The following is a 24,742-nucleotide window of genomic DNA, read 5'->3' as shown; positions in this document are numbered from 1 at the left end:
ATGGGATCAGGGGTGAAGCTCCATCTTCTGTAACTTTCTTCATGCTGACATAGGGCACCATATTCTCAGAGTGGAAAATGTCAACATGGGTCTGTAGCATCTTTGCTGACAATTTTAGTTGCCTGCTTACATATATGGGCAGAGCAAGATACAATTATTTTGATGCCCACAAAGATATAGTTTATTATGAGCAATAATGTTAATCCCATTCTCTTGAGGCCAGTTCTTGGAATTGTGCTAGCCATAGATTCAGTACTGCTCAAGGTGGAGCAGCTAATGTCATGGCTACAGTCTGGTCCTCATGCAGTTAGCTTTTTTCCTCTGGGGGCAGTTACAGTATCTGTAAAACAACTCAGGAATGTGCATCAGACACTCAGTCTGTGACTATTGTCCTAATCATTAACTGCTCATTTTTGTACTTGGGGGCCCTGCAGGGTTCTGCTCAGTTCCAATTCCACCACAATTTTACTTACCCATCCCCTAGTGACAGGTTCCCCACTACCATCAACAATGCTGCAATGAACATCCTTATTCATCTCCCTTTACGAATCTGTGTGAGAATTTATCTGGACTATGTTTCTCGGAGTTGAACTGCCGGGTCAAAGGGCATACATATACTGAATATCATTTACTTCTGTCACATTGCTCTTCAGAATGGCTGTACTATTTATACCTCCACCAGCACTGCATAAGGATTCTCCTCATTCCACATCCTCACCAACACTTGGTGTTACTCGCCTCTCTAAAATGTGCCATTTTTGAGAGGTATAAAGTGACATCTCATTATTGTTTTAATTTGGATTCTTCTGATTACAGTGATTTCTAAACATTTCTTCATATACTTGCTGGCCATTTGGACTTCCATTCTGTGAATTGCCTATTCCTATCTTTTGCACTTTTTTCTATTTTCCACTTGGGTTTTCTTGTCTATTTCTTGTTGATTTTGTCTTTCATATACTTCTTTGAGCAGTCGTAAACCTTAGTGGGTTTTGAACAGTAATCTTTTATTCTGATATAGTCAAATTCATTATAATTTCATTTTATGGTTATATATCTTAGTTCACAAAGACATTATTGCATATTTTATCCTATTGGTTTTAAAGATTTAACTTTTAAATGTTTTAATCTCTCTGGCACCTACCTTTATAAGTGATGCCTTGATGGGTCTTTTTTATGATCTCTGACAAGGAGTAAAATTGACTTCTCTTAGTTTTAGCTTTTTTTTCTGTACCTTTTCCATCTAGTAGAAGAGTTGATAATGAGAAATGAAATAGTCAAGAGCAGGTATCAATGGAAAAAAATGGTAAAGGATCAAATTTAGATAATCTCAAACAACTTACTGTCATAAGTACCATATATTGAGCACAAACTGTTTGCCATGCTTTGTCTACATTATTTTTATCTTTACAAAAACCCTTTGAGGAAAATACTATTACCTCTATTTAACTGATGAGCAAACCAAAGCATAGAAAGATTGTGTCTTGCCCAGTGTCACATCCAGAGTAAGTTCTTTCTGAACTCAGTACTCTTTCATCCACATTGCAAAGCTCTCAAATGTCTTCACTGAGTTTTATTTTAATATTATATCCTCAGCATTTATCAAAGGTTGATGAGGAAAGAAGAGGAACATTCCTGTCTCTTCTGCAAAGCCATGTGGTTTGGCCATGCAATTGCAAAATGTCACTAGTGGTTTTTTTTAGCATCTACCGTGTGCCAGGGACTAAGTGCTTAGGACTACAGCGTTCAATAAAAATGGTTCTGCCCTCAGAGAGCTTTCTTAGCAGGACAATGGGAAGAGGAGTCTCTTTGTGGTGACTACTATGGGTTCTGCAGTAAAGCTTCCTGAGTTCAGATGCAGATTCATCTGGACTAGCCCTGTGACCTTGAGCAATTTGCTTTCTAAGCCTCAGTTTTCTCATCTATAAAATTAAAATAATAATAGTAGACACCGTGCATAGGGTTGTTGTGAGGATCCAGTGTAACAATGCATTCAAAGAGCTGAGCAGTGTGCTTGGTATTCTATCAGTAGAATGATAAATACTCTCATTTTCATGAAATAAACCAATGATTACAGTAGAAAATGCTCCGATACAGCATGCTTAAACTCTGTTATTGTGCAGAAAGAAAAAACATCTAAGTTAGATGGAGAGGAGAAGGTAGAAGGGATTTCAGGGCATGCTTCCCAATGGAGCTAATCTTCACATTTCCTTGACTAAGGAATTACTTGTTAGTTATTTTTAGATTTCAGTTCCGGGAATAATTTTCTGTCTTTGGACAAAACAGCATGCTCCCTTTTACTGATGAATAAGATTTATATAACCTATTTATTTCCTATTGTGTAATGACCAGGAAGCTTACAGTCAACTTTAATGCTTTATTTAATGAGATTATATAAGCCTAGGGTTTGATAAAAAATCCTTGATTATTTTTAATTTCCCTTTTAAATTTTAATATTGTTGTTATAAAAGAGTCTATTATTTTTTTTTAAATTCCCTGAAAGTAGGTATACTATAAATAATCTGCAAATAGTCTTCCCTCAAGAACTCTGTGTAAATCTAATAATTTTCTTTTAAATTTCAGGCATCATTAGTAGACGAAAGGAGTTCCCATACAGGTTACCACTGGATTTGGTCCCCAAAACAAAAGTCAAAAGGATTGTGAGTGTAAAAGGTAAATTAACAAGTGCCATTTTTATTTCTTATTTCACTTTGTGTTTCAAACAAAAATCAAATATTCTCATGATTATCCTATTTCTCCTCTTCTCTACGCAGTTGCATATACAATAGGGGACCTCTGGGAATACCCTATTCCTACTCCCACCTTCAAATCCCTAACCACTCTTCCAACCCTCTTCTTCCAGTGGCCTGATTTGAATGAAGATGCATGCTCCCATGATGGAGGGTGAGGGCTGTCATTGGCCCAAAGACCTCTCTAAAATGAGAGTGCAGCTGCATCCAGATTTAAAGGACTTTCTATTATCCTAGTGGCCAGTCCTGTTCCAGAGAGGGCTTTGTGACCTGCAGATGGCCCCAAGAAAGCAGCTCTGCTCTTCTAGAGTGCCAGTACATTTGTAGAAGTGGTGTCTTTAGCAGGATTTATCCCTGGTCTCCAGCCATTAAAAATTCAATGACGCATCATCAAGATAATAGAATGTCCTGACTACATTTTATCTTAGATAAAACCTTGGAATCACAGAATGTTAGTACTGGAAAAGACCTTTTTAATCATGTCCAACTCTGTAGTTAGATATATAAGAAAGTGTTTTTCCCAGGGTCTCACGATGAGTTATAGACAGAGCTCTCATAGCACTCACAGAGTGTTCTCAGTTCAGACTCTTCACTTTGCTTTGTGGATGCTATTGATTTATAGAGTTTACAATATCTAAAGCTTTCAGGTTGAATGGCAACTAATTTGCCATGTCCTCTATGCTGTAATCTGCCCACTGTATTACACCATCTTATCCCCATATTGCAGTGGTATTTTTAAGCCTGCTTTTGGTGTTTCTTTTAAATACATCTTCTAATCAAATTTTTTTCCTCTCTCCAGTTCTGAGAAGTAATTCAGCTGCCTAGATAAAAAGGAAAGGATAGGGATGGTTGCTCTTATCTCCATTTAAAATATACTGTTACTCAGTTAGAAGTTGACAGAAATTGATTGTACCTACAATGATTTTTGTTTGTGTGCTTGTTTGTTTGTTTCAGGACTGCTTATAGGTGAGGTCATGTCTGCAGTTCTGAGTCAGGAAGGCATTGATATCCTTACCCACCTCCCCAAAGGGAATGCAGAGGCAGAACTGATGAGCACTGTCCCAGTATTCTATGTTTTTCACTACCTGGAAGCAGGAAATAATTGGAACATTTTTTCTGCTAACTCATTAACTCAAAAACAGAACTTGAAGAAAAAATTAAAAGAAGGTAAGAAAAAAACTATTTCACATATTATACATTAAAATCTTGTGATTTTTAAACTAATAGTTTGATTAAACTAATATTTAAGTTATGAATCATACAAAAGCTTATTTGTAAAAGCATTTCAGCCAAAAAAAAAAATTCTTGGGGTGGACTCTATTACACAAATAAATACTGTTTGCTGGAGCGCTTTGGCTTAACTTACTAAAACGCCTGGATGAGATACAAGACACCTGCATTCCAAACTCTGCAGAGTACTTCCTTCCTTCTTGAATGAGCTCAGAATGTTCTACTTCATAATTCCCAATTCAAGCGATTCATATACTTCCTTTGAGAAGTTCAGTGCTGGCCACAGAGCATGTGCTTGCTGCCCAACACCAAAGGAAGTTTAGTGTTCCCAGGGGCTAATAAAGCACTCTCTGAGTGGAAACGGGGCTCACTGAAGCACTGTGTTCTTTCCCTGGTGCCTCTTAGGGATGGTGAGCATCATGTCCTTCAGAAATACTGACTATTCTTACAGCATGTGGAAGGGTGGAAGTGCTAGCACTTGGTAAGTACAAAGTTTTGACTTGCATTTTCATATAGTAGTTAATTAACTAAAGAATAACAACCTTAGAGGAAACTCTGTCCAGTTGCTCAGGCAAAAAGCCTGGTCATCCTTCACTGCCCTCTTTCTCTTACAAGCCACATCTGATCTAGCAAATCCTTTTGGCTGCACCTCCGAAATATATCCTGAACTTGACTACTTCTCACCAACCCCAACCCACCACCCTGGTCCAAGCCATTCTCATCTCATACCTGGATTATGACACTAGCCCCCTCTGGTCTTTCAGCTTCAGCCCTTGCCCCTTTTCAGTCTATACTCAACACAGCAGCCAGAGGGGAGTCTGTTAAAACATGTTAGGTCACGTCCCTCAAAACCATTCAGGAGCTTCCCATCTTACCCAGGGTAAAAACCAAACTTCTTACTGTGATCTACAAGGCCCTACATGGTCTAGCCCTACCTCACCTCTCCAACTACATCCCCTACTACTCTCTTTCACTCCACTCGAGCCTCACTGGCCTTTTTGCTGTTCCTCGAACATGCCAGCCATGCTTCCACCTCAGGGCCTTTGCACTGAGTACTCCCTCTTCCCCCTCTTCCTGAGGTATCAGCATGGCTGACTCTCCTACCGCCTTCAAGTCTTTACCAAAAGTCACCTTCTCAACGAGGCCTCTGTTGATCATTCTATCTAGCATGCCATTCCCATCCCAACACTTCATATTCTTCTCCCCAGCTTTCCTTTACTCTTTAGAATTTATCACTAACATTCTTACTTACCACACTTATTGTCTGTCTCGCCACTAGAATGTAAGCTCTATGTGGGCAGTTTCAAGTGTTCCTAGTGCCTCGTATGTACCTGGCGTATAGTAGGTGCTCTGTAAGTACTTAATTGGTGAAGCATAATAACTTCCAAAATTCTGATTATTTGAGGGAAAGTCAGTCTGAATTAATAAATCCATATGGCAACTTATCTTCAAAAAATAATATCATGCTTTGACAAAATATTTACTAAAAACACTGTGACAGGTACTTTGTAGGTTCTGCTATATGAAACACTTTTAAGGGGTTTACAGTCTAGAATAATTGTCTTTTAAATTATGCCCTTTAACTGTTGAGAGTCCCCAGGATTTTATCCTTGACCCTCATTTTCTAGACTCTCTCCTTGTGCAATCTCATCTTTGCCCATGACTTCCATAATTCCTATGCAGATGATTCTCTAATCACGTCTCAAGGCCTATCTTCTTTCCTAAGCTCCAGATCCACATTTCTGTGGACTTGGGAGCCAAAAGCCCTTTGAACACATTCCATGCCAAATTCATTCTTTTGTTCCTCTGTTCCCCTAATCAGTGCACAGCAATACTTTGTCCTCCACTGACCAAGTTTGACTCCTCCCTTCCCTTTCCTTTCCTTTATATCCAACCAGTCACCACGTTTCACAGATTGTACCTTAGACGTGGGTCTGACCCTGTGTGGGTGGCACATTTTGAAAGACACACAGGCCCCTGGAGTATGGCAATCAGAGGATAAAACCCAGGATGCAGGGAGTGGGGGTCGATACAGACTGGAAAACACCACAGCAGGAGCTGGAAACTAAACGCCTGGAGAACAGAAATCCCCACGAGAAGATGCGATAGCCTCTCAGGAAACCCCCAGAGCCTCTCAAGATTCTGGGCAAGACTGAGTGGATGGTGTCCAGCCAGAAACATAGAAACTCTTGGACCCAACCACCCCAGGCCCAACTCCATGAGTTCCTTTGGAGATAAACATACATAGAAGAAAATGGCCAACACCTGAATACTTTCCAAAAAAATTTTTTTTAGAAATACAAGGAAGATACAAAAAGTACTAAGAATAATATTCCTTTAAAAAGGAAAAGGAAAACAAAATTTTAAAGTGAGGGAGAGAGTCAAGTGGTCTGAGTCTCAAGGGCTTCTGGCTCCTGGGCTGCTGAGTGAAGGAATTGGAGGGGAAGAAAGGAGGCATAAGGGGCACATGGGGTCATGAAGTATTTAGATCCCCTCTGATATTCTTTGAGAGACAGTAGAGACTGAACTTATTTTTTGACTAATTAATCATAATAATTAGAGCTTCCTTGGGAGGTGGTGAGTTCTGCATCAATAACATGGCTCAAGGGGAAGCGAGATAAACACTCCCACGGATGTTGGGGAAGAGAATTCAGACTTCAGACGGGGATTTAGATCAGATAGCTTGTACAAATTTTACAATCTAGAATTTTATGATTTCTTTCCTCCATATCTCATGCCCATGAGTCAGTGCTTTAACACAAAACTATTTGTTTCAACACTATTGTCTTTAACTTTAGAGAAAGAAGAATTTCTTTATCATCAGGCATCAATTTTCAGCTTGTGTACAAGCTAACAATGTTGCAGTCACAGAAGATGTGCTGCTCACATTTGATTGTTTTTGGAGATCTTCCTGAAATCTTCCCTGCCCTTGTGAAATGGTAACAACTTACTTTGGAATTGTGTGTTTTAAAACATTATTTTCTTTTCAAGAATAAACACTGTATGAACTAAAACACACTGAAAGTTGAAAGCCAAAAGGGATTCAATGTCTAAATGTTTATTTATTTGATTTTGTCTCAAAGGTTAACAGCTTTTGCTTTAAGAGTACTTGGACAAGTAAGTAAATATGTAGATCAAAACCAAAATTCAATTTGTAATTCTTTATTGTGGCTGGTTGAGAACTGTCAACTAGAAAATGGATCATTCAAGGAAAATTCCGACTATCAACCAATAAAATTACAGGTAAGGAAACCAAATGCACAGATGAGCAATAGTTTTATTTAGAAGTTTGAGTTGTGTTCTCATCCATTTTATAAGAGTGAAAAAGAGAGGGGAGAATATATGCAATCCTGCAAGAAACTTCTCTTGTGTACAAAGAATTTGAAAGGTCTTCTCATCCTGCTCTTCAGACAATTCAGCATAGGTCAGATGAGTGAGATCTTGGACATCTGGTGTAACAGGCATTAGTGGGTCACAGGGTACAAGTGCTAGTGATCTCAGAACGGGTAAAATGTGCTAATTTGTCCATGTACACTTGGTATGAATCTGAACTTGAACTTCAGAGCCTTCTTACAGGTCAAGGCTGCAACATGTTGTTGTGAAACATGGAAGGGATCCTATTTACACTCTGTTAGAAAGACTGGGGTCAATTTATTAAAAGTACAACAAAATGTTGTTTGAAATTGGAATCCACTTACATACTTGAATTGCAAAATCTCTGCAAAATACTGCTACAACATCTTCTACTCCTAGAATGTATTTTTTAGGATCCAACAGCTTTTATTTATTTATTTATTTTGCCTGCCCCAATCCAATCCCTTTCATATCAGTCACAAGTGGCCTCTTGGCTGACAGGGGTCCCATAATTAGGACCGATTAGGACTCACACAAGAAATGCCGGCAACTGACATCATCTAGGTGCTATTTGAAGAGTAAAATACTACAACAATTTTTTTTAAGATCCTACCCATCCATCCATCTATTCGTATCCATTCAACAACCATTCACTAAACACCTAAAACATGCAAGGGCCTATTTGGGGCACCATGGGGGAGGAAGAGTGGGAAGGATGGACCAGAGAGTATCCCTGCCACAAAGGAGCTCACACACTGGTAGGGAAAGTGGGGTATAAGTGCTAATAACTCTAACCAAGATTTAAGTGTGTGTGTTCATTTATTTATTCAATAAGTATGTATTGAATGTGTACAAAGTGCTACATGGTAGGGACATAACAGTGAACAAAACAGGTGTGGTCACTGAGGCCATGGCAGTTACAGTCTAGCAGAGAAGTCAGACATTGAGTAAGTGATTTCAAGTGTGTGATTCATGTTAAGAAAAGGGAAATACAGTTTCTTTGAAAGCAGGAACTCTAACCTAGATTGGGGGAGTTGAGAAAATGGGTTGACCTGGTCCCTGGGAGCTAGGTAGGAGGGAGGCAGGCAGAGTGTTGCAAGCGGAGCAAACATCATGCCTGTTATCTTGAAGTAGCGAGAGGGTGGTTCATTAAAAGAGCTGGAGCCGAGAAGTCCAGAGGGTGAGTGGCACAAAATAAAGCTGGAGAGAAAAGTAAAGGTTACTTACTGGAAGGTCTTGGAAGCATTGCATAGGAACGTCACTGCCCTAAGAGGAGAAAATGTGGGAGAACAGAGGCAGAATAGTGCTTCGCAGAGGAGGTGGCATTTTAACAGGGTCTAGAAGGAGAGGGTGAACTTGAACGTGGTGAAGAGGTATGAAGTGGAGCTACAGGGTAGAGAGGTGGAGGAGAGAAAAGCAAGTGAAAGCATGTAAGACTCAGAGCTTTGAAAAAACGCAAGCAGTCCGACTAGAGTGCATGAAGGGAGAGAAGGAGAGTAGGTCCAAAGTGGAGATTAGAGCCAGGTCATTTCACTTTAAAGACACCAGTTCGCTCTCCTTTTTAAACATTGCTTATTTTTAGGGTACCTTGCCCATTGAAGCCCGAGAGAAAACTTTATATCTTACAGCCTTTGCTGTGATTGGAATTAGAAAGGCCTTTGATATATGCCCTCTGGAGGTAAGTAAGAGTTTTCTTTCTCCAACACCCATGGTCTTTTTCCATACCATTTTCTTGGGGGGAGGGGGGAAGGTAAGAGGGGGGCTTGAGAATAACTTTAAATCCAGAATTTAAGGATTTCAGAATTATGATAGATACTAGAGAACATCTAGTCCAACCCACTCGTTGACAGTTGAGAAAGCTGAGGTCTGTAGGAAAGGTGAATTTAATTGTCCCATGTCACAGGCTACTGACTCGTAGAGCTGTGATTAGAACAGATAACTTCTGACTGTGATGAGAAAATGACCCCGTGTCCGCAGCTTCCTACTCTTACCTCTGCTAAATCTTATGCCACGTATGTGACTGTTGTTCTATAACCCGGAATACAGAATGTTGAGGTACTCTGTATCACAGAACTGTTGAGGATGCCCCATACCACGTTTGCTGCCTTGGGTTGTGCTGTTTCATTTGCTTGGAAGCTGAAGGGAGAAAGGAGAGGATCCACTTAAGTGAATCAATATAGAAGATTCCAAAGGTTAACAGAATTGAGACCCTGATCTGGGAAGTAAATTAGACATGTCCTTCAAGCCAGCAGACAGAACCAAGATGGAAAAACCCAAGGGGATTGATAGGACTCAAACCACAAAACAAAATAATTGTTTAGTTTAGTTCAAGAGAATTGTTTTATATATATATCCAGCAAGACAAAATAATCAACAAGGAGAAGTTAGCAGTGGTGCTGGGAGAGAATGCGCCAGGCAAGGTGTCAGCAGCGATGCACCATGCTGCCTCCTCATCCACTTATCCAAAATAACTACTTTAGTTGTCTCAGGACAAAGTCATAAAGACTATTTTCCCAGGAATCCTTAGGATCAAAAAGTACTTTGACAGCTTGGCTCTTTTTCTACTACTGATGGTTTTAGTTAGTAAAACTCCTTTTGAAAATGTGAATCTGTTTCAGCTATGCTGGGGGGGAATGGAGACAGCTGTGTCTATACTTGGTGCTTCTCCTTCCCAGAGGCTAGGTCTGACATGGGAAGCAGAAATTCAGTGGAAAAACCTCTACCGAGGAGGGGAGGATTCAGAAACTAAAACAACCAGATGTGGACAATCTCGTTTTCACTTTCCAGGTTACGCTCTGCTCCTTCTCCCGGAAGGATTTGCTTCAGGGAGACACCATCCATTTCCATTAGGTCATTTCTCTTTCCACCCTTCACCTTGCCTGCCCCAGAGTGGTGCAACCTGGGGGCAGTTCCCATCAGTTGATAGGCCGATGCTTGACAAAGAAACTTAGGTATCTTCTGCTCTTGTTTCCAGAAAGTCAGCACAGCTGTAACTAAAGCTGACACCTTTCTGCTTGAAAATACCCTCTCGACCCAGAGTACTTTTACACTGGCCATTGCTGCTTTTGCTCTTTCCCTGGGAGATAAAACACACCCACAGTTTCGTTCAATTGTCTCAGCCCTGAAGAAGGAAGCTTTGGTTAAAGGTATGACTTGTTCCTGACAGGTACTCGGCAAGTGTCTACTAGGCATGTACCGTCTGCTAATTGGGGAAGGGGTGGTGGCATGCATAGCGGAGTGAGACACCGTCCCTGCCCTCAAGAAACAAATCATCACAATACAATGGAATAAGCGCTGTTATTCATTTACTTAGTCACTCATTCAGCACATATTTATTCATTCCTTAATTCAACAAAGGAACGAATGTGTATTGAGTGTATTGAGTATTGAGTACCTCCTATGCACCAGGCACTGTTCTAGGCTCTGGGATAAAGCAACAGACCAAAAAAAAAAAAAAAAATTTCAGGCCTTCATGAAACTTACATTCTAGTTAGGGAGAGACAAACACGATAAATAGCTAAAACATTTAATATACTGAATAGGTTAGTGATGACTGATATGAAGAAAAATGAAGCAGGGAAGTGAGACAGGGCGAGGGGGTGGGTTGTAATTTTAGATGGGGTTGCCAGGCTTAAGCCTCACTGAGAAGATGGTGTTTGAGTCAAGACCTGAAGGAGGTGAGGAAGCAAGCCAGTGGCTCTCTGGAAGGGTGTTTCCTGGTGGAGAAACAACTTTGCATATTACTGAGGTAGGAGCGTGCCTGGTGCTCCAAAAAAGGCCAGGAGGCCAGTATGGCTGGAGAGAAATGAGATGAGGGTAAGAAGTGATGTCAGGGAAGGAAAGGGTGAGGGAGTGCCATGTAGGACCTTGGAGGTCATTACTGGAGCTCTGCAGGACTCCTGTATACAGTTGTGCAATGTACAAAGCACCCAAGCAAGCAGGTGAATTAAGGCTGAAATCCAGCCTGTGCTCCGCTCCCCAATCCATGCACCCTGGTTTGAGTCAGCTTCTACCCTGAGCAAGGGGTGCCTGAGTCTCATTCACATCAAGGTGCTATGGGGGCCAGTGTGAGCCCCAGGAGAGTGCATGACCTACCTTGTATTGTACCAGGTTGACTACAAAGGTATATATTTCATTTTGAAGAATAAAGATATTGCTTCCTATGGGTCAACAGTAAAGAAATAGAGAGGAGCTGTGGTCATTGGCCAATGTGCCTAGACCAGCACCGGCATGGTTGGGCACTTCTGAGCCGTCTCCTGACTAAGGTTTTCTAAAAGTTTAATAAATCTTACATGAGGTTTATCATTATCTACAAAATTTGACTTCTGTCATCATTTAAAAATGACTGACTCTTAACATATACCTCGAAACCACTTGTATAATACTTTTCAAATAACACAAAAGAAATGTCTTGGGTATTGTAAGAAATGAATCATAAAATCATAGAATTTAAGAGCTAGAAGGGAACTTAATAATTCAAATAATGTTTGATCTGGAAGTATCTTTAAAAACCAAAACTTTCATTCTAAATACAGCCTCCACGAGTGAGGGAAAACATTTTGTCCAAAGTCGTGCAAATCAGGTAATTCTGATGTGATGGAGTGGGAGGTTGGGATTAGCAGATGCAACCTATTATATATAGAATGGATACACAACCAGGTCCTACTGGATAGCACAGGGAACTATAGTCAGTTATACATATATATATATATATATATATATATATATATATATATATATATATATATATATATATACGTTCTTTTTTAGATTTTTTCCATTATAGTTAAAAGAGCCCTGTATTAAGGGATCTTGTTTGTATTGGTCACCTTGAGAAAGTTCTTCTTACAAAAGAGTAAGAAATTTCTGGAAACCAGAAGGCCACTACCAGAAGAAACTTCTAGAAACCTGCTAGAATTGTTATGCCAAATTCACACTTTTCATCATATTTACCAGTGCGATTTGTTGATGTTCAGGTAATCCACCAATATATCGTTTTTGGAAAGGTGATCTTCAACAGAAAGACAGCTCTGCACCTAATACCGGCACAGCACACATGGTAGAAACCACGGCCTATGCCTTACTTACCAGCCTGAGCTTGAAAGACATGAATTACGTTAATCTAATCATCAAATGGCTATCAGAAGAGCAGAGGTATGGAGGTGGCTTTTATTCGACCCAGGTAATGTTTCTTTCTCATGGTCCATCCTCCTGGAGATATTTTTCGTGCCTCCCACACCACACATTCCACACTCCTTCTGACCTCCATGCTTCTGTCACCAAGGGAGCATACCAAAGATATGAATAAAGGACTAGAATCAAGGACCCTAATGGATATCTGCATTGACACCCTTCTTATACAGAGGAGCAAGTCAGCCTCAGGAGGTTCATTCAGGGAGTTAGTGGCAGAGCCAAAATCAGAACTCACGTCTCCTGAGTCTAAGCCCAGTACTTCCTTTATGATTCTTAATTACCATGAAGGGCTAGGAGAGTTAAATCCTATGTAAGAAACAGCAGCTGCCATGCAAAGGTACTGATGTTCCCTTCCACAAAACAAATAAAAAGTGAGAGGAATACTGATTATTAACATGTTTATCTATCTACCTACCAATGTAAACTCATTTAAGTATGTATATTTTACATTATAACTATATGCAGTTGTTTAGTGTATATCTACATTCAAGTTTATCTCAAATGTTAGCATCTTCCCTGTTCCCTGGATGCGTGGACAATGACGGGGTGTGTGTGTATATGTATATAAAATTTAGAGCTAGAGGGTTCCTTCAGGGTGACATTAGTGATCATCTAATCCGGGGAGGCAAATGGTTTCATCATGGGTACAACTGGAGGCTTAGAGAAAAGAGGACCTTGCTGATTAGCACTGGCTGCATGGACATGGGCAGAGAGGGTAGCCACAAATTTGCTATCTCTGATCCAGCCACATTTCCTAATTTTGTAGATGAAGTAGATGAAGTCCAGAAAAATTAAGTTCAGCCATTTATTCCTTCAACAAATGCTTGTTGAATAGCTACCATGTGTGTGTACTTACTAAATGTAATGGATGCCAAGAAAAATATACTACTTGCCCCCATGAATCTTATATTGCAGTGGGGGACGCCAATGATAAACTCTACATAAAAATATTACCAATTGAGATGAATGCTCTAAAGGGCAGAAGGGAAGAATATTAAAACAGAATAATGAGAAGGGGGAGCTTCTTTATGGCTTCACTGTGCGGATATTTAAGCTGAGACTTAAGGATGGGAAAGAGATACATTGTCATGCAAGGAGTTGGAGGTGTTCTGCAAAGAGTAACTTGCCTGAAGTCACGTGCTCAGGACAGGTAGAGAACCTGGACGTGAGGCCACACTGCCTTTCTGTCCCTGCTAACAGCAGCATCCTTAGTGGGGGAGGGGGAGATCTTCCTTCCACCTCCACATGGGGACCCTTAACCAGTTTCACTCAGTCTGCTGGAGTTTCATCTCCAGGCAATGCTGACTCACCTTCTCATGAGAAAGGGTATTTGTAAACAGAGAGTACATAAATAAGTAAACCTATTTTTGTGCCTTGCTGATTGTTGATAGGATACAATTAATGCCATCGAGGGCCTGACAGAGTATTCACTCCTGGTTAAAAAACTCCGCTTGAATATGGATATCAAAGTTTCTTACAAGCATAAAGGTGACCTCTATCATTATAAGATGACAGAGAAGAATTTCCTTGGGAGGCCAGTAGAGGTAAATAAAGGATTTTTTAATAGTATTTTATAATCGGATGGGAGCTTTGAAATCATCTGTTACAGATGCTAATACGTATTTTTCTAATTACCACATTTTAGATTATTTTAAGGTATATTTAAACATACAAGTAACTGGAAATAGTTCTTACTGTCCACAGCCTACAAATCCGTGTCTGTGCAAAGTAAATAAGCATGAGAAATAATATTGAATGCAAAAATCTTTCCAGGTGCCTTTCAATGATGACCTTGTTGTCCTAAGTACTGGACAAAACAGTGGCTTGGCTACAGTGCATGTGAGTATTTCATGGAGAGCCGACTTAATTGGGGTTATGTGTGACTTAATTGGGGTTATGTGTCAGCTTGTACTAAGTAACGTAAAAGAAAGTTAGGGACTTTGCCACAAAGTTACAGAAATCTGGGCTTGTGTAACCATGACTGAGGTAAGAGTCATTTATCATTCTTTCTAGCTATCTTGGTAGCTGTCCCCACAATTTCTTTCTGAAAATGGTTTTATTAATCTTTATATGTATGTAGTCTGTGTATTTGTGGAAATTATATATATATATAATTATATAGAGAGATAAATAATTTTTATGTCTATATATGTATATATACATGTGACTTGTATGTATACACTCATACGTGTATATACATGGATGCGGTGGTTAGTAACATAGTCTCACCTCATTTGTCCAGCATCATTGGGGATTGATGGATATGTAAGGGCTTAAGTTTCTTCTATTTTTAACCATAGATTGCATGGACACACATAAACAGCTTAGAAAAACGTGTAACTGCCAAATGCCTAAAATAAAATAAACTATGTATTCTGAGCATAAGTTAACATTCTATTGATTATTTAATTGTGTGCTCATCTTTAGTACATGTATTCCTTCAAAGATTGTTTATAAGATTGCATGAGGGTGGGGAGATGGATGGTCCACTTTTCTGTCACTTCTGGTCACTCTCACTATACCTACTTCTGGCAGCACCCCTGCCCTTCCATGCACACCTATAATTTGTTGTTACCACAGTGGTTTGTGGGCTGAAGAAAACCATACTTCATGACCTTGTGGTGTTCTCTGTAAAATTAGTGTACAGGCACAAAGATGAAAGTCTTAAAAACTTTCCTGTAGAGTGAGGTGCTCAGATTTGACTGCGTGGGATTTGGACCAAGGTTCTGACTGGACAGAGATCGTTTTTTGCTTACCTTGGGCCTCTCAGCTATGTTTCAAACTGTGGAGTTTGCTGAAGTCCAGTTGCTGGGAAAATGGTCTTTAATGTACACCATTTGCACTGGGTGGTGAAAATACTTTAAGCATCCCATTTCCAGCCGCAGTACTGCCATACTACCTTTTCCACTCCCCATTTTAAACAGAATATTCTTGTTTACTTGTCCCAATATAGGTAAAAACTGTGTTTTACAAAACCAGTACCTCTGAGGAAATTTGCAGCTTCCATCTGAAAATTGAAACCCAGGAAATTGAAGGTAAACCAGCATGATTTACACTATAAATTTGGTTAAGCATAAAGAATGCCAAAGAGCTTCCCTGATTAGGAAAAACATGCTAAATCAAAAAAACAATTTTCTTATTCAAATTCTTTAACAGGTTGACATCTGAGTAAACATAACTGCCATTTATTATAATAGAGGTAACTAATAATAGTTGGAAATTGATATTAAATAACAATATCTAAGCTAAATGTATCCGCTATTGATCCAGAAATTGTTTTGACTAAAAATTACTTTAAGAATGTAACTAGCATAAAAAAAAAAATGTAACTAGCTGTAAAGCCACAGAAGGGTCTAATTTCAGAAACTTGAATTTCTGTTACTTTTGTGTCAGTGTTCCATTCCCGGGCCCTGAATTTCTCTCATCACTCTGTTGGGTTTCCATCCCTTACCCTTTCTGTATCCCAAGGAGTCTGGCAAATGCACATTTCTCTGCCCCCATCTTCAACTTGATCTCTCCAGGACTTATGATCCTTTCTTAATGTGCCTTTTTTTTTAACCTGTGGCCCTCTCATCCCTCTTCTGATGGGTTGGTTCTCCCCTCCCAGTCCAGAAGAAAGGCCACTTGCACACCCCAGTTCTCCTTTACCCTCTGCCCTGATAGCTTCTGTTTGTGGCTCAGAAGCCTGTTCCTGCAGGAAATTTCCAACTACCAGCAAATCCAGGCGTCGGCTCTTCCTCCCTGCTACCTCCCCCAGACACGTGACCAACACATATTTACCTTAAATGACTCCTTCCTTAAATTATAAGTTCTTGGAGAGCAGAGAACTGTTCTAATGATTTCAAGACTTCCTGGGATTGTCAGTAGCCACGAATCTCCATTAAAATCATCAAAAGTGGCAACTTCCAAATCACAAATCATTTTTAAGTGTGTTTAGAGACGTGCTCATTAATGATTCTGTTCTGACATGTTGCAAAACAGCTAAAAACGGTTTACTCTTATTTTTGTTTGTTTGCTTGCTTGTTTGTTTGCTGTGTGTGCCAGCCCCCAGCTACAGCAACTCGGAATACAAGCGCATAGTGGCATGTGCCAGGTGAGCCCGTTTCCACCAAGGGGAGAGTAGACTTCAGGGTCTCACTTCTGCCAGAGTATTATTTCTCCAAATCTTTTTGAATTATAAGAATGTCCAGAAGATGCAAAATTGTTCGCTTTTTTAATGTGGAACATAGCAGGTATTCTTTTTTTTTTTCTGCATCTTTATTGGAGTATAAATTCTTTACAATGTTGTGTTAGTTTCTGCTGTACAACAAAGTGAATCAGCTATATGTATACATATATCCCCATATCCCCTCCCTCTTGAGCCTCCCTCCCACCATCTCTATCCCATCCCTCTAGGTATTCACAAAGCATCAAGTTGATCTCCTTGTGCTATGCAGCAGCTTCCCACTAGCCATCCATTTCACATTTGGTAGTGTATACATGTCGGTGCTACTCTCTCACTTCATCCCAGCTTCCCCTTCCCCACCCCCCCTCCCTGTGCCCTCAAGTCTGTTCGCTACTTCTGCGTCTTTATTCCTGCCCTGCCACTAGGTTCATTTGTACCACTTTTTAAAATTCCATATATATATGTGTTAGCATACAGTATTTGTTTTTCTCTTTCTGACTTACTTCACTCTGTATGACAGATTCTAGGTCCATCCACCGCACTACAAATAACTCAATTTTGTTCCTTTTTATGGCTGAGTAATATTCCATTGTATATATGTGTCACATCTTCTTTATCCATTCATTTGCTTTTGTTTGTTTGGTTTTTTTTTTTGAATTTTTTTTTTACATAGCAGGTTCTTATTAGTTATCCATTTTATACATATTAGTGTATATATGTCAATCCCAACATCCCAATTCATCCCACCACCACCACCACCACCCCCCCCGCCACTTTCCCCCCTTGGTGTCCATACATTTGTTCTCTACATCTGTGTCTCTATTTCTGCCCTGCAAACCGGTTCATCTGTACCATTTTTCTAGGTTCCACATATATGCGTCAATATATGATATTTGTTTTTCTCTTTCTGACTTACTTCACTCTGTATGACAGTCTCTAGATTCATCCATGTCTCTACAAATGACCCAATTTCGTTCCTTTTTATAGCTAATATTCCACTGTATATATGTACCACATCTTCTTTATCCATTCATCTGTTGATGGGCATTTAGGTTGCTGTCATGACTATTGTAACTAGTGCTGCAGTGAACATTGTGGTACATGTATCTTTTTGAATTATGGTTTTCTCAGGATATATGCCCAGTAGTGGGATTGCTGGGTCATATGGTAGTTCTAGTTTTAGTTTTTTAAGAAACCTCCATACTGTTTTCCATAGTGGCTGTATCAATTTACATTCCCACCAACAGTGCAGGAGGGTTCCCTTTTCTCCACACCATTATTAAATAGCTACTTACTGTACAGAACAGCTTTGTTTTGCTCATATATAGTTTTCTCTCCCATTTTTGACCTTTTTCTAATTCAAATACTAAAATATTAATTTGTCTTCCAGAAAGGTAAAGATATGATATATAAGTATTAGGAAAAGAAAGAGCAAAAGATTCTCTCAGAAGCAGCTTCCAATCTTTTACTTAGAAAAATCATGTTCACCCAGCAAAATCCCTGGCCGTTATCAGCCAGCCGGTGGTTCTCAAGTCAGGTTGCACGTTGAATTCAGCTGGAGAGATTTTAGAACTATGCAAAACTCCATCCGGGCTCACCCCTGGAGGTTCTTCTAACGGTAGCCAGGGCTGAGAACCATGGATGCTGAACCCTTAGCAAACTAACTCTAAGGCCTGAATTGGCCACTATCTTTGTTTCCTATTGCTGCTAGTAACAATTTACCATAAATGTAATGACTTAAAACAACCCAAATTTATTATCTTATAATTCTGGGGGTCAGAAGTCCTAAAATCAAGGCGTTATTGGGACCACGTTCCTTCTGGAGGCTCTAGGGGAGAATCTACGTCCTAGCCTTTTCCAGATTCCAGAGGCACCTGCTTTCCTTGGCTTGTGGCCCCTCCCTCCATCTTCAAAGCCAGCAACACAGCATCTTCCAGTATCTCTCTCTGACTCAGACCCCTGCTTCCATCACCGTAACCTCCTTCTCTGACTCTCCTGTTTATTTCCCTTATAAAGACCCCTGTGATCACACTGGGCCCACGCAGATAATCAATCAGGAGAATCGCCCTGGCTCAAGATTCTTAACCTGATCACACCTACAAGTCCCTTTTGCTATGTAAGGTAACAAATTCACAGGTTCAGGGGATTAAGAGGTGGACATCTTTGGAGGCCATTATTCTGCTTACCAAACCACCATCCTAAAATGTTTATGAAAATATAGGTTTTTGAAAATATGTATATATACTTTAGTGATCACACAGAGTGAATCAGTTAATGGCAGAGCCAGGACTAGAACACAGGCTCCTTCCTTCTTTCAACCACCCCTTAGTACCTCCTGTTCTGTTCTGTTTCCTTAATTCTTCCTATGCTAAACAACTGGCTGGTATTTTGCTGTTTTTACTTATAATCACATATGATGAAAAGCACTCAGTATGGGTAACTTAGAAATTCCATAGAGTTGTGTCATAGATTGGAGCTGAAAAGGATTTTAGGGATGATATAGTAATCCTCTTATTTTAGAAATAAAGAAACTGAGGCCCCAAGAGGTGAAGTAACCGGCCAGATTCTCACAGAGTTAGAGGCAGAGCTAGGGCCTCAAAGCCCAGACCGTGATGCCCAGTCCAGTTTCTAAACCACGTCCTTCAATCAGTGTAATCTGAGACCACTGACCTTGAGGAATAGCACAGAATTTCTCACCACCTCCTTCCCAGCATTTTGCAGCCCTCTCTGTGGTCCCTAGCCCAGTCACTCTCTTCTCAGGATTCCTTCATCAGCTAGCCCACTCGAGGTCCCTCCTTCCTTCCTTGGCCAGTCTCTGCCATCTGTTCCCCCTTACACACCCTTCCTCATTCCCTAAGGTCCTGTTAAGGTCACCCTTTCCCAGGCAGCTTGCTTCCTGCCATTCCCACTCTTGGGTACCTCTCTTCTAGAGGACAGGGTGTGATCACTGTTTAAACCCATAGCACTTGTTGCAGGGAGGTATGAGCAAACTTGTTCTGGGCAAAGCTAGAATCAATGTGTGGGACCTACAGGGAGGGCACAAGGACTCTATGATAGTGGAGCTGGACACCTGTGGGGCAGCCTCTGCCATGAAATACTCACATGACCTTCAGCAAATCAGCTTACTTCTCTGGGCCTCTTCTGTAAAGTAAGGATATTGGACTATCTGATCCCAAATTGCCTTCCGGTAGTTCCACAACTCTGCTATACATTAAAAGGCTCTCATCAAAAACTTGTTCATTTGAATTCATTGACAGGAGGCCTAGTTCCAGATTGTTAATATACAAAAGATAGCAACAGAGATGTAATACTGCATATTCTACCCTTTGGTTTTTATAAACCGGGGACAAAAATGTTCAAAAAAACCAGGTGGAACATGCTTTTGGCTCTGTGATGCTGAAGCTGGGTTGGATAAATTCCAAATGTAACTGTGCAGTACTTATTCATGTGAGAAAGTCTTTGCTTTCAAATATACACTCTCCTGATTTAAAAAATGCCAGCACACAATTTCTATGTTCAGAGGGTCTCTTTCGTGTATTTAGCTTTTTACAACTTCTCTGTTGTATTCATAAGAAAAGAAAAAAGGATTTCATTTCTCTCCTTCTCCTGGAACAAAATGCCTTTGGGAAAGATTGCTGTCCTTGGCAGCAGGCAAAGGGCTTCTTGAAAGGAAGGTTTCTGTTCCACGGTTGAAACAGTCACCATGGCAACCAGTCATCAAGGCTCCAGCAACTTTTCATAGACACTCTTCACTCAGGAGGCCCTTTTCCATCATGTTGACAGAGTATTTGCATCTGTGAGCCAGAGCTCTCTGCTTCTGGTGACACTCACCCATCCAATTAGGGAGATGCTAGATGTCACATTTCAGTTCCAAGTTGCCTTATATTTTGTTCTAAATTGTTAATTTGGTGAAGAATGGGGTTAAATTTTTATAAGCCAGAAATTTTATAATACTTAAAGTTTTATGGTAAATATGACATCTAAAACTTCTAGTAGGGTCTGCTTTATATATGTTCAATAAGATATGATTGGGGAAAAGAGGTCCCTTGCCACCTCACTAATTCAAATAATACCTCCCATTGCACTCATATTTATTCCTTTGGGTGAGATCAGTTCATTTTCCCCTTTATGAAGCTGTCTCACCAGGCTCTTCCTTTAATCCCAACTGCTCTCCCAAGCTCCCCTCTCAAATGTCCGGCTGCCTCTCCCACATGATAAGGTGAGGCTGGAATCTAAAACTCAACCTTTGCAGAACCACACTCCCATCCAGTCCTTACCCCACCAACCTGCTCCTCTTTTAAGTATTCTAACTTTGCTTAATTGTAGCAACAGGCCTCTCTGCCTCTCAAGATGAAGCCTTGGAATTATAAAGATAAATTTAAAACACAAGTTTATACTTCTTCACAGTTAATTTTACAAAAAAGAAAATGAGCTCTAGAAAGGGAAAATAATTTGGGGAAAACTCTCAGCAGAACTGGGATAAAACCCAAATTTCCTGATTTGGGAATTTACTGAAATGGGAATTTCAGTATTCTTTTCTCTCATACCAGAAAAACAAAAACAAAATAAACCAAATCTCCCATTTTACCCCCTTTGCCTTTCTCCTCAGCTTCCCCACAAGCACAATTCCTAGACGAAGGATAGTCCTTGAAACATTTTTTTAAATAAAATATCTATTATGAAAAGTTTAGAAAATAGAGAAAAGCATGGAAAAGAGATAATCACGTATAATCTCATCATCCAGAGAAAGTAGCTGCTAACATTTTAGTGTGTTTCCTTCCAGTCTTTTCCTGAACATGCTTATTGAGTTTCTTTCCAATATACAATTAATTTTCTTCTTTGAATATTCTCCGTTAGAAAAAGAACTAGGATGAGAATCAAGAGACTCATGCAGCTCTGAGGTGAACTAGTCATGTGAGCTTGAACAAGTACCTTATCTCATCCTCGGTTTCCTCAACTAGCTAATTAGGAGCTTGGACTGAATGGCTTTTATGATCTCTTCCAACCCCAGAATGGAGGTCCATTGAGATTACCGGTCAAGTGAGTAAAGAGTTGGAATAGATGACTCAGAAATCTCTTGCATCTCTAAAGTTCAGAGATTGCAACACATATATTGTAAAGAAGCAAATAACTGGAGACTCAAATTAGAAAGTTAAAGCCTACCAAGGAACAGGGGCTTTTCTTAAAGAATCTTATCCATTTATTTATTTCATTTCCTAATCTCTAATTTATTTTAGCTACAAGCTCAGCAGTCAAGAATCATCATCTGGGTCCTCCCATGCAGTGATGGATATCTCTTTGCCTACTGGAGTCAATGCAAACCCAGAAGACTTAAAAGCTGTAAATGTTTTCTTTTATATATTGTTATGGATACTTGCTTTTATTTATTGCATTATTTTACAAACAAAGCTATTTCCATTCCTTCTAATAGTCACTTTCATAGAATCAGCCAGAATATTCTTTTCAAACCAACAATCTACCTAAGTTTTTATTTTTCAAAGTGAAATAGGGACATATAATTGCATGGTCTGAAAAATGTGAGTGCATACGATGACATGTTCAGACTTTTTCAAGGGAGGAGCTGCTCTTCAATGTCTTTAAATAGTGGATTACATCCCCGTGACCTAACATTCCATCACTGGGTGAATGCATTTAAACAAAAAGTCCATGAAATTAAATTTGAGCTTTCCTCTTTGTTCCCTTAGCTTGTGGAAAGGGTTGATCAACTATTAACTGATTATGAAATCAAAGATGGACATGTTATTCTGCAACTGAATTCGGTAGGTTCCACCTCTCACCATTCTTCATTTATTATTACTATTCAAAATTTGCAGCCTAAAATATTATGAGTCTTTCCTCTCCCATGATTTTCTTAAACCTTGAATTTGTCAAACAGATTCCTTCCAATGAGTTCCTTTGTGTTCGATTCCGGATAGTTGAACTTTTTCAAGTTGGGTTCCTGAGTCCTACTACTTTCACAGTGTATGAGTACCACAGACCAGGTAATCAACTCTACTCTAAAGTTTCTTCAGAGGACTGCTTTGTATTCATTATGGAACCTGTAGAAATGCACTAGAGGCCTGCAGATTTTATATATCGCCTCTCCCAGGGCTCATTCCTCACAAACATTCCCCACTTGGGCAAACAACTGCTGTGTGACATTGAACAAATCATCTCACCTCTCTGGTCCTCAGTTTCTTCATGTTTAGAATAACTGGATTAGACTGCTCCCAACTTAAATTCTTTGCCTCAAGTTTATCTTTGGTGTTCAGATTTACTATTCATTGCATCTCTCCTTTTTAGAGATGCCCACTCACCCTACTATTTCTTTAATCCTCCCAGAATCAACTTCTCCTCCACCTATAATCTCATCACATTTTGCAGAGAGCTCTATTATAGCAGTTGCCACATTGCATTGTTATTATTGGTTTCTCCACAACCCCAGACAGAATGTTTTCATCCTTGTGCCCCTAGCACAGTGTCAGGTACATAATGTGTATTGATAAATGTCGAATGAATGACCCCCACGTTTGATCATTCAGCCACTTCTGAGAATATTAAGTGATTGGAGAGCACTTTGGTTCACAAGACAGAAGACTTCACTTTGGACAGTTCTACTTGTTGCAAAATTCTTAAAGTGAAGCAAACTCTGAGACCCATTCAATCTAGTTTTACTTCTGAAATCATATAGAACATAGTTAGCCTCTCTTCTCCTTGAGTGACAGAAAAAAAAACCCCAAAACTATGTAAATATATAGTTTCTTTTCTTCTCCAGCCTAAATAATTACCAATTACAATTCTTTCAATAGACTCTCATGTAACATAATTTTTTTCCTCTCATTCATTGAAGCACCAAATATTTTCATTCTAAGAAATGAATATTGAAGAGTAAAATTTCAAGCACAGAAAGGGAGAATATTTTGAGGGTAAAGGGGCCCATGTTAGGACAGGCAATTCATAATTTAACTTCCTTGGGCCTCAGCTACAAAAAGAGGGCTTAGAATAGGTGATCTCCAAGGTCCCGTGGGAGAGACTCATTGATGGGGTAAATTGTTGTGCGTTCATCAGGCCACCTCTTCTAACTGCACTTTCATTGCTGCAGATAAACAGTGCACCATGTTTTATAGCACGTCCCATACCAAACTTCAGAAAGTCTGTGAAGGAGTAATGTGCAAATGTGTCGAAGGTAAACTTTGTTTAATGTGTTTAGGCTGCATGCTTATTTAAAGCAGCCACTCATAATCTGGGACTAATCTGGGTGAAGCTGTTTGACAAACTGTCATTTCTCAGAAGTAGAAATGTAATCTCATCTGATTGAAAGCTCATTCCTTGAACACTGTACAGCTACTTCTCGACAGCTCTGGGACAACCCGATAGTTCCTACTGTACAGAGGCAGAGAAATACCATCCAGACGGTTGTTGGATATCAGACGGATAACATGATGTGAAATTGTTACTTTTCATCTGGTCTTTTTAGTGTAATAGGACCATAGCCTAAGAGAACAGAGGCTCCAGACTGAGCCACTAGCTCCTCTTTCTTTCCCCTTGTCCTTCCCAGATAGTGACATTCTCCATTCGGTCTTTCATCTATCAAGGCAGCCTTGTTGGCCAAGGAAAAGACCCAGAACTCACCAATAATCAGCAATTGACTCCATGAGGGTCTGGGTTCATTTTGGTTTTATTTTGTTTTTCAAAATCCTTAAAATCTATACATTTCTTAGGTACTTATTGCTCCATCTTAGAGCTGTAAGTCAGTCAACTCATCAATTTGGTTCCTTCAAGGGACTTTTGATTATACTCAAAATGGAAAAATTTCTTCCTTTCTTCAATGAAGCATATATATTTCTAAAGAGCTGAATGTGGAGTGACTACCCATTCTAAGAATAAGTCTCTTGTTCAAGATTTTGTTTTTCTTTGTTTTGTTTTGTTTTTGCTTTACATACTGTTTCACTTTATGGAAGAGGAGAAAATGGACAGGTCTTAGGAATCTGGTATTTGTAAGATTATATTAGATTGTCTCAGGGCTGATGAGAAAGAACTATGTTTACTCCCA

At 39.7% G+C, this 24,742-nt stretch overlaps 1 protein-coding gene across 1 annotated transcript in view; it reads left to right on the top strand.

Moving 5' to 3' along the window:
* The window catches only part of C5 (complement C5), a 79,899-nt gene that overhangs the window by 45,966 nt on the left and 9,191 nt on the right, over nucleotides 1-24,742 (top strand). The window contains exons 23-37 of the mRNA XM_036856822.1: nucleotides 2,581-2,670; nucleotides 3,702-3,914; nucleotides 4,383-4,458; nucleotides 7,061-7,220; nucleotides 8,914-9,009; nucleotides 10,306-10,477; nucleotides 12,308-12,513; nucleotides 13,916-14,068; nucleotides 14,298-14,363; nucleotides 15,478-15,559; nucleotides 16,569-16,617; nucleotides 21,927-22,029; nucleotides 22,395-22,469; nucleotides 22,586-22,691; nucleotides 23,792-23,875. Coding sequence (XP_036712717.1) covers nucleotides 2,581-2,670; nucleotides 3,702-3,914; nucleotides 4,383-4,458; nucleotides 7,061-7,220; nucleotides 8,914-9,009; nucleotides 10,306-10,477; nucleotides 12,308-12,513; nucleotides 13,916-14,068; nucleotides 14,298-14,363; nucleotides 15,478-15,559; nucleotides 16,569-16,617; nucleotides 21,927-22,029; nucleotides 22,395-22,469; nucleotides 22,586-22,691; nucleotides 23,792-23,875 — 1,731 coding nt within the window. The remainder of the gene's footprint in view (nucleotides 1-2,580; nucleotides 2,671-3,701; nucleotides 3,915-4,382; nucleotides 4,459-7,060; nucleotides 7,221-8,913; nucleotides 9,010-10,305; nucleotides 10,478-12,307; nucleotides 12,514-13,915; nucleotides 14,069-14,297; nucleotides 14,364-15,477; nucleotides 15,560-16,568; nucleotides 16,618-21,926; nucleotides 22,030-22,394; nucleotides 22,470-22,585; nucleotides 22,692-23,791; nucleotides 23,876-24,742) is intronic.

The sequence above is a fragment of the Balaenoptera musculus genome, chromosome 6 (genome assembly GCF_009873245.2).
Source record: "Balaenoptera musculus isolate JJ_BM4_2016_0621 chromosome 6, mBalMus1.pri.v3, whole genome shotgun sequence".
Lineage (NCBI taxonomy): Eukaryota > Metazoa > Chordata > Mammalia > Artiodactyla > Balaenopteridae > Balaenoptera > Balaenoptera musculus.
The sequence above is the reverse complement of the archived record's forward strand: the minus strand, read 5'-3'. Positions and strand labels throughout refer to the sequence as shown.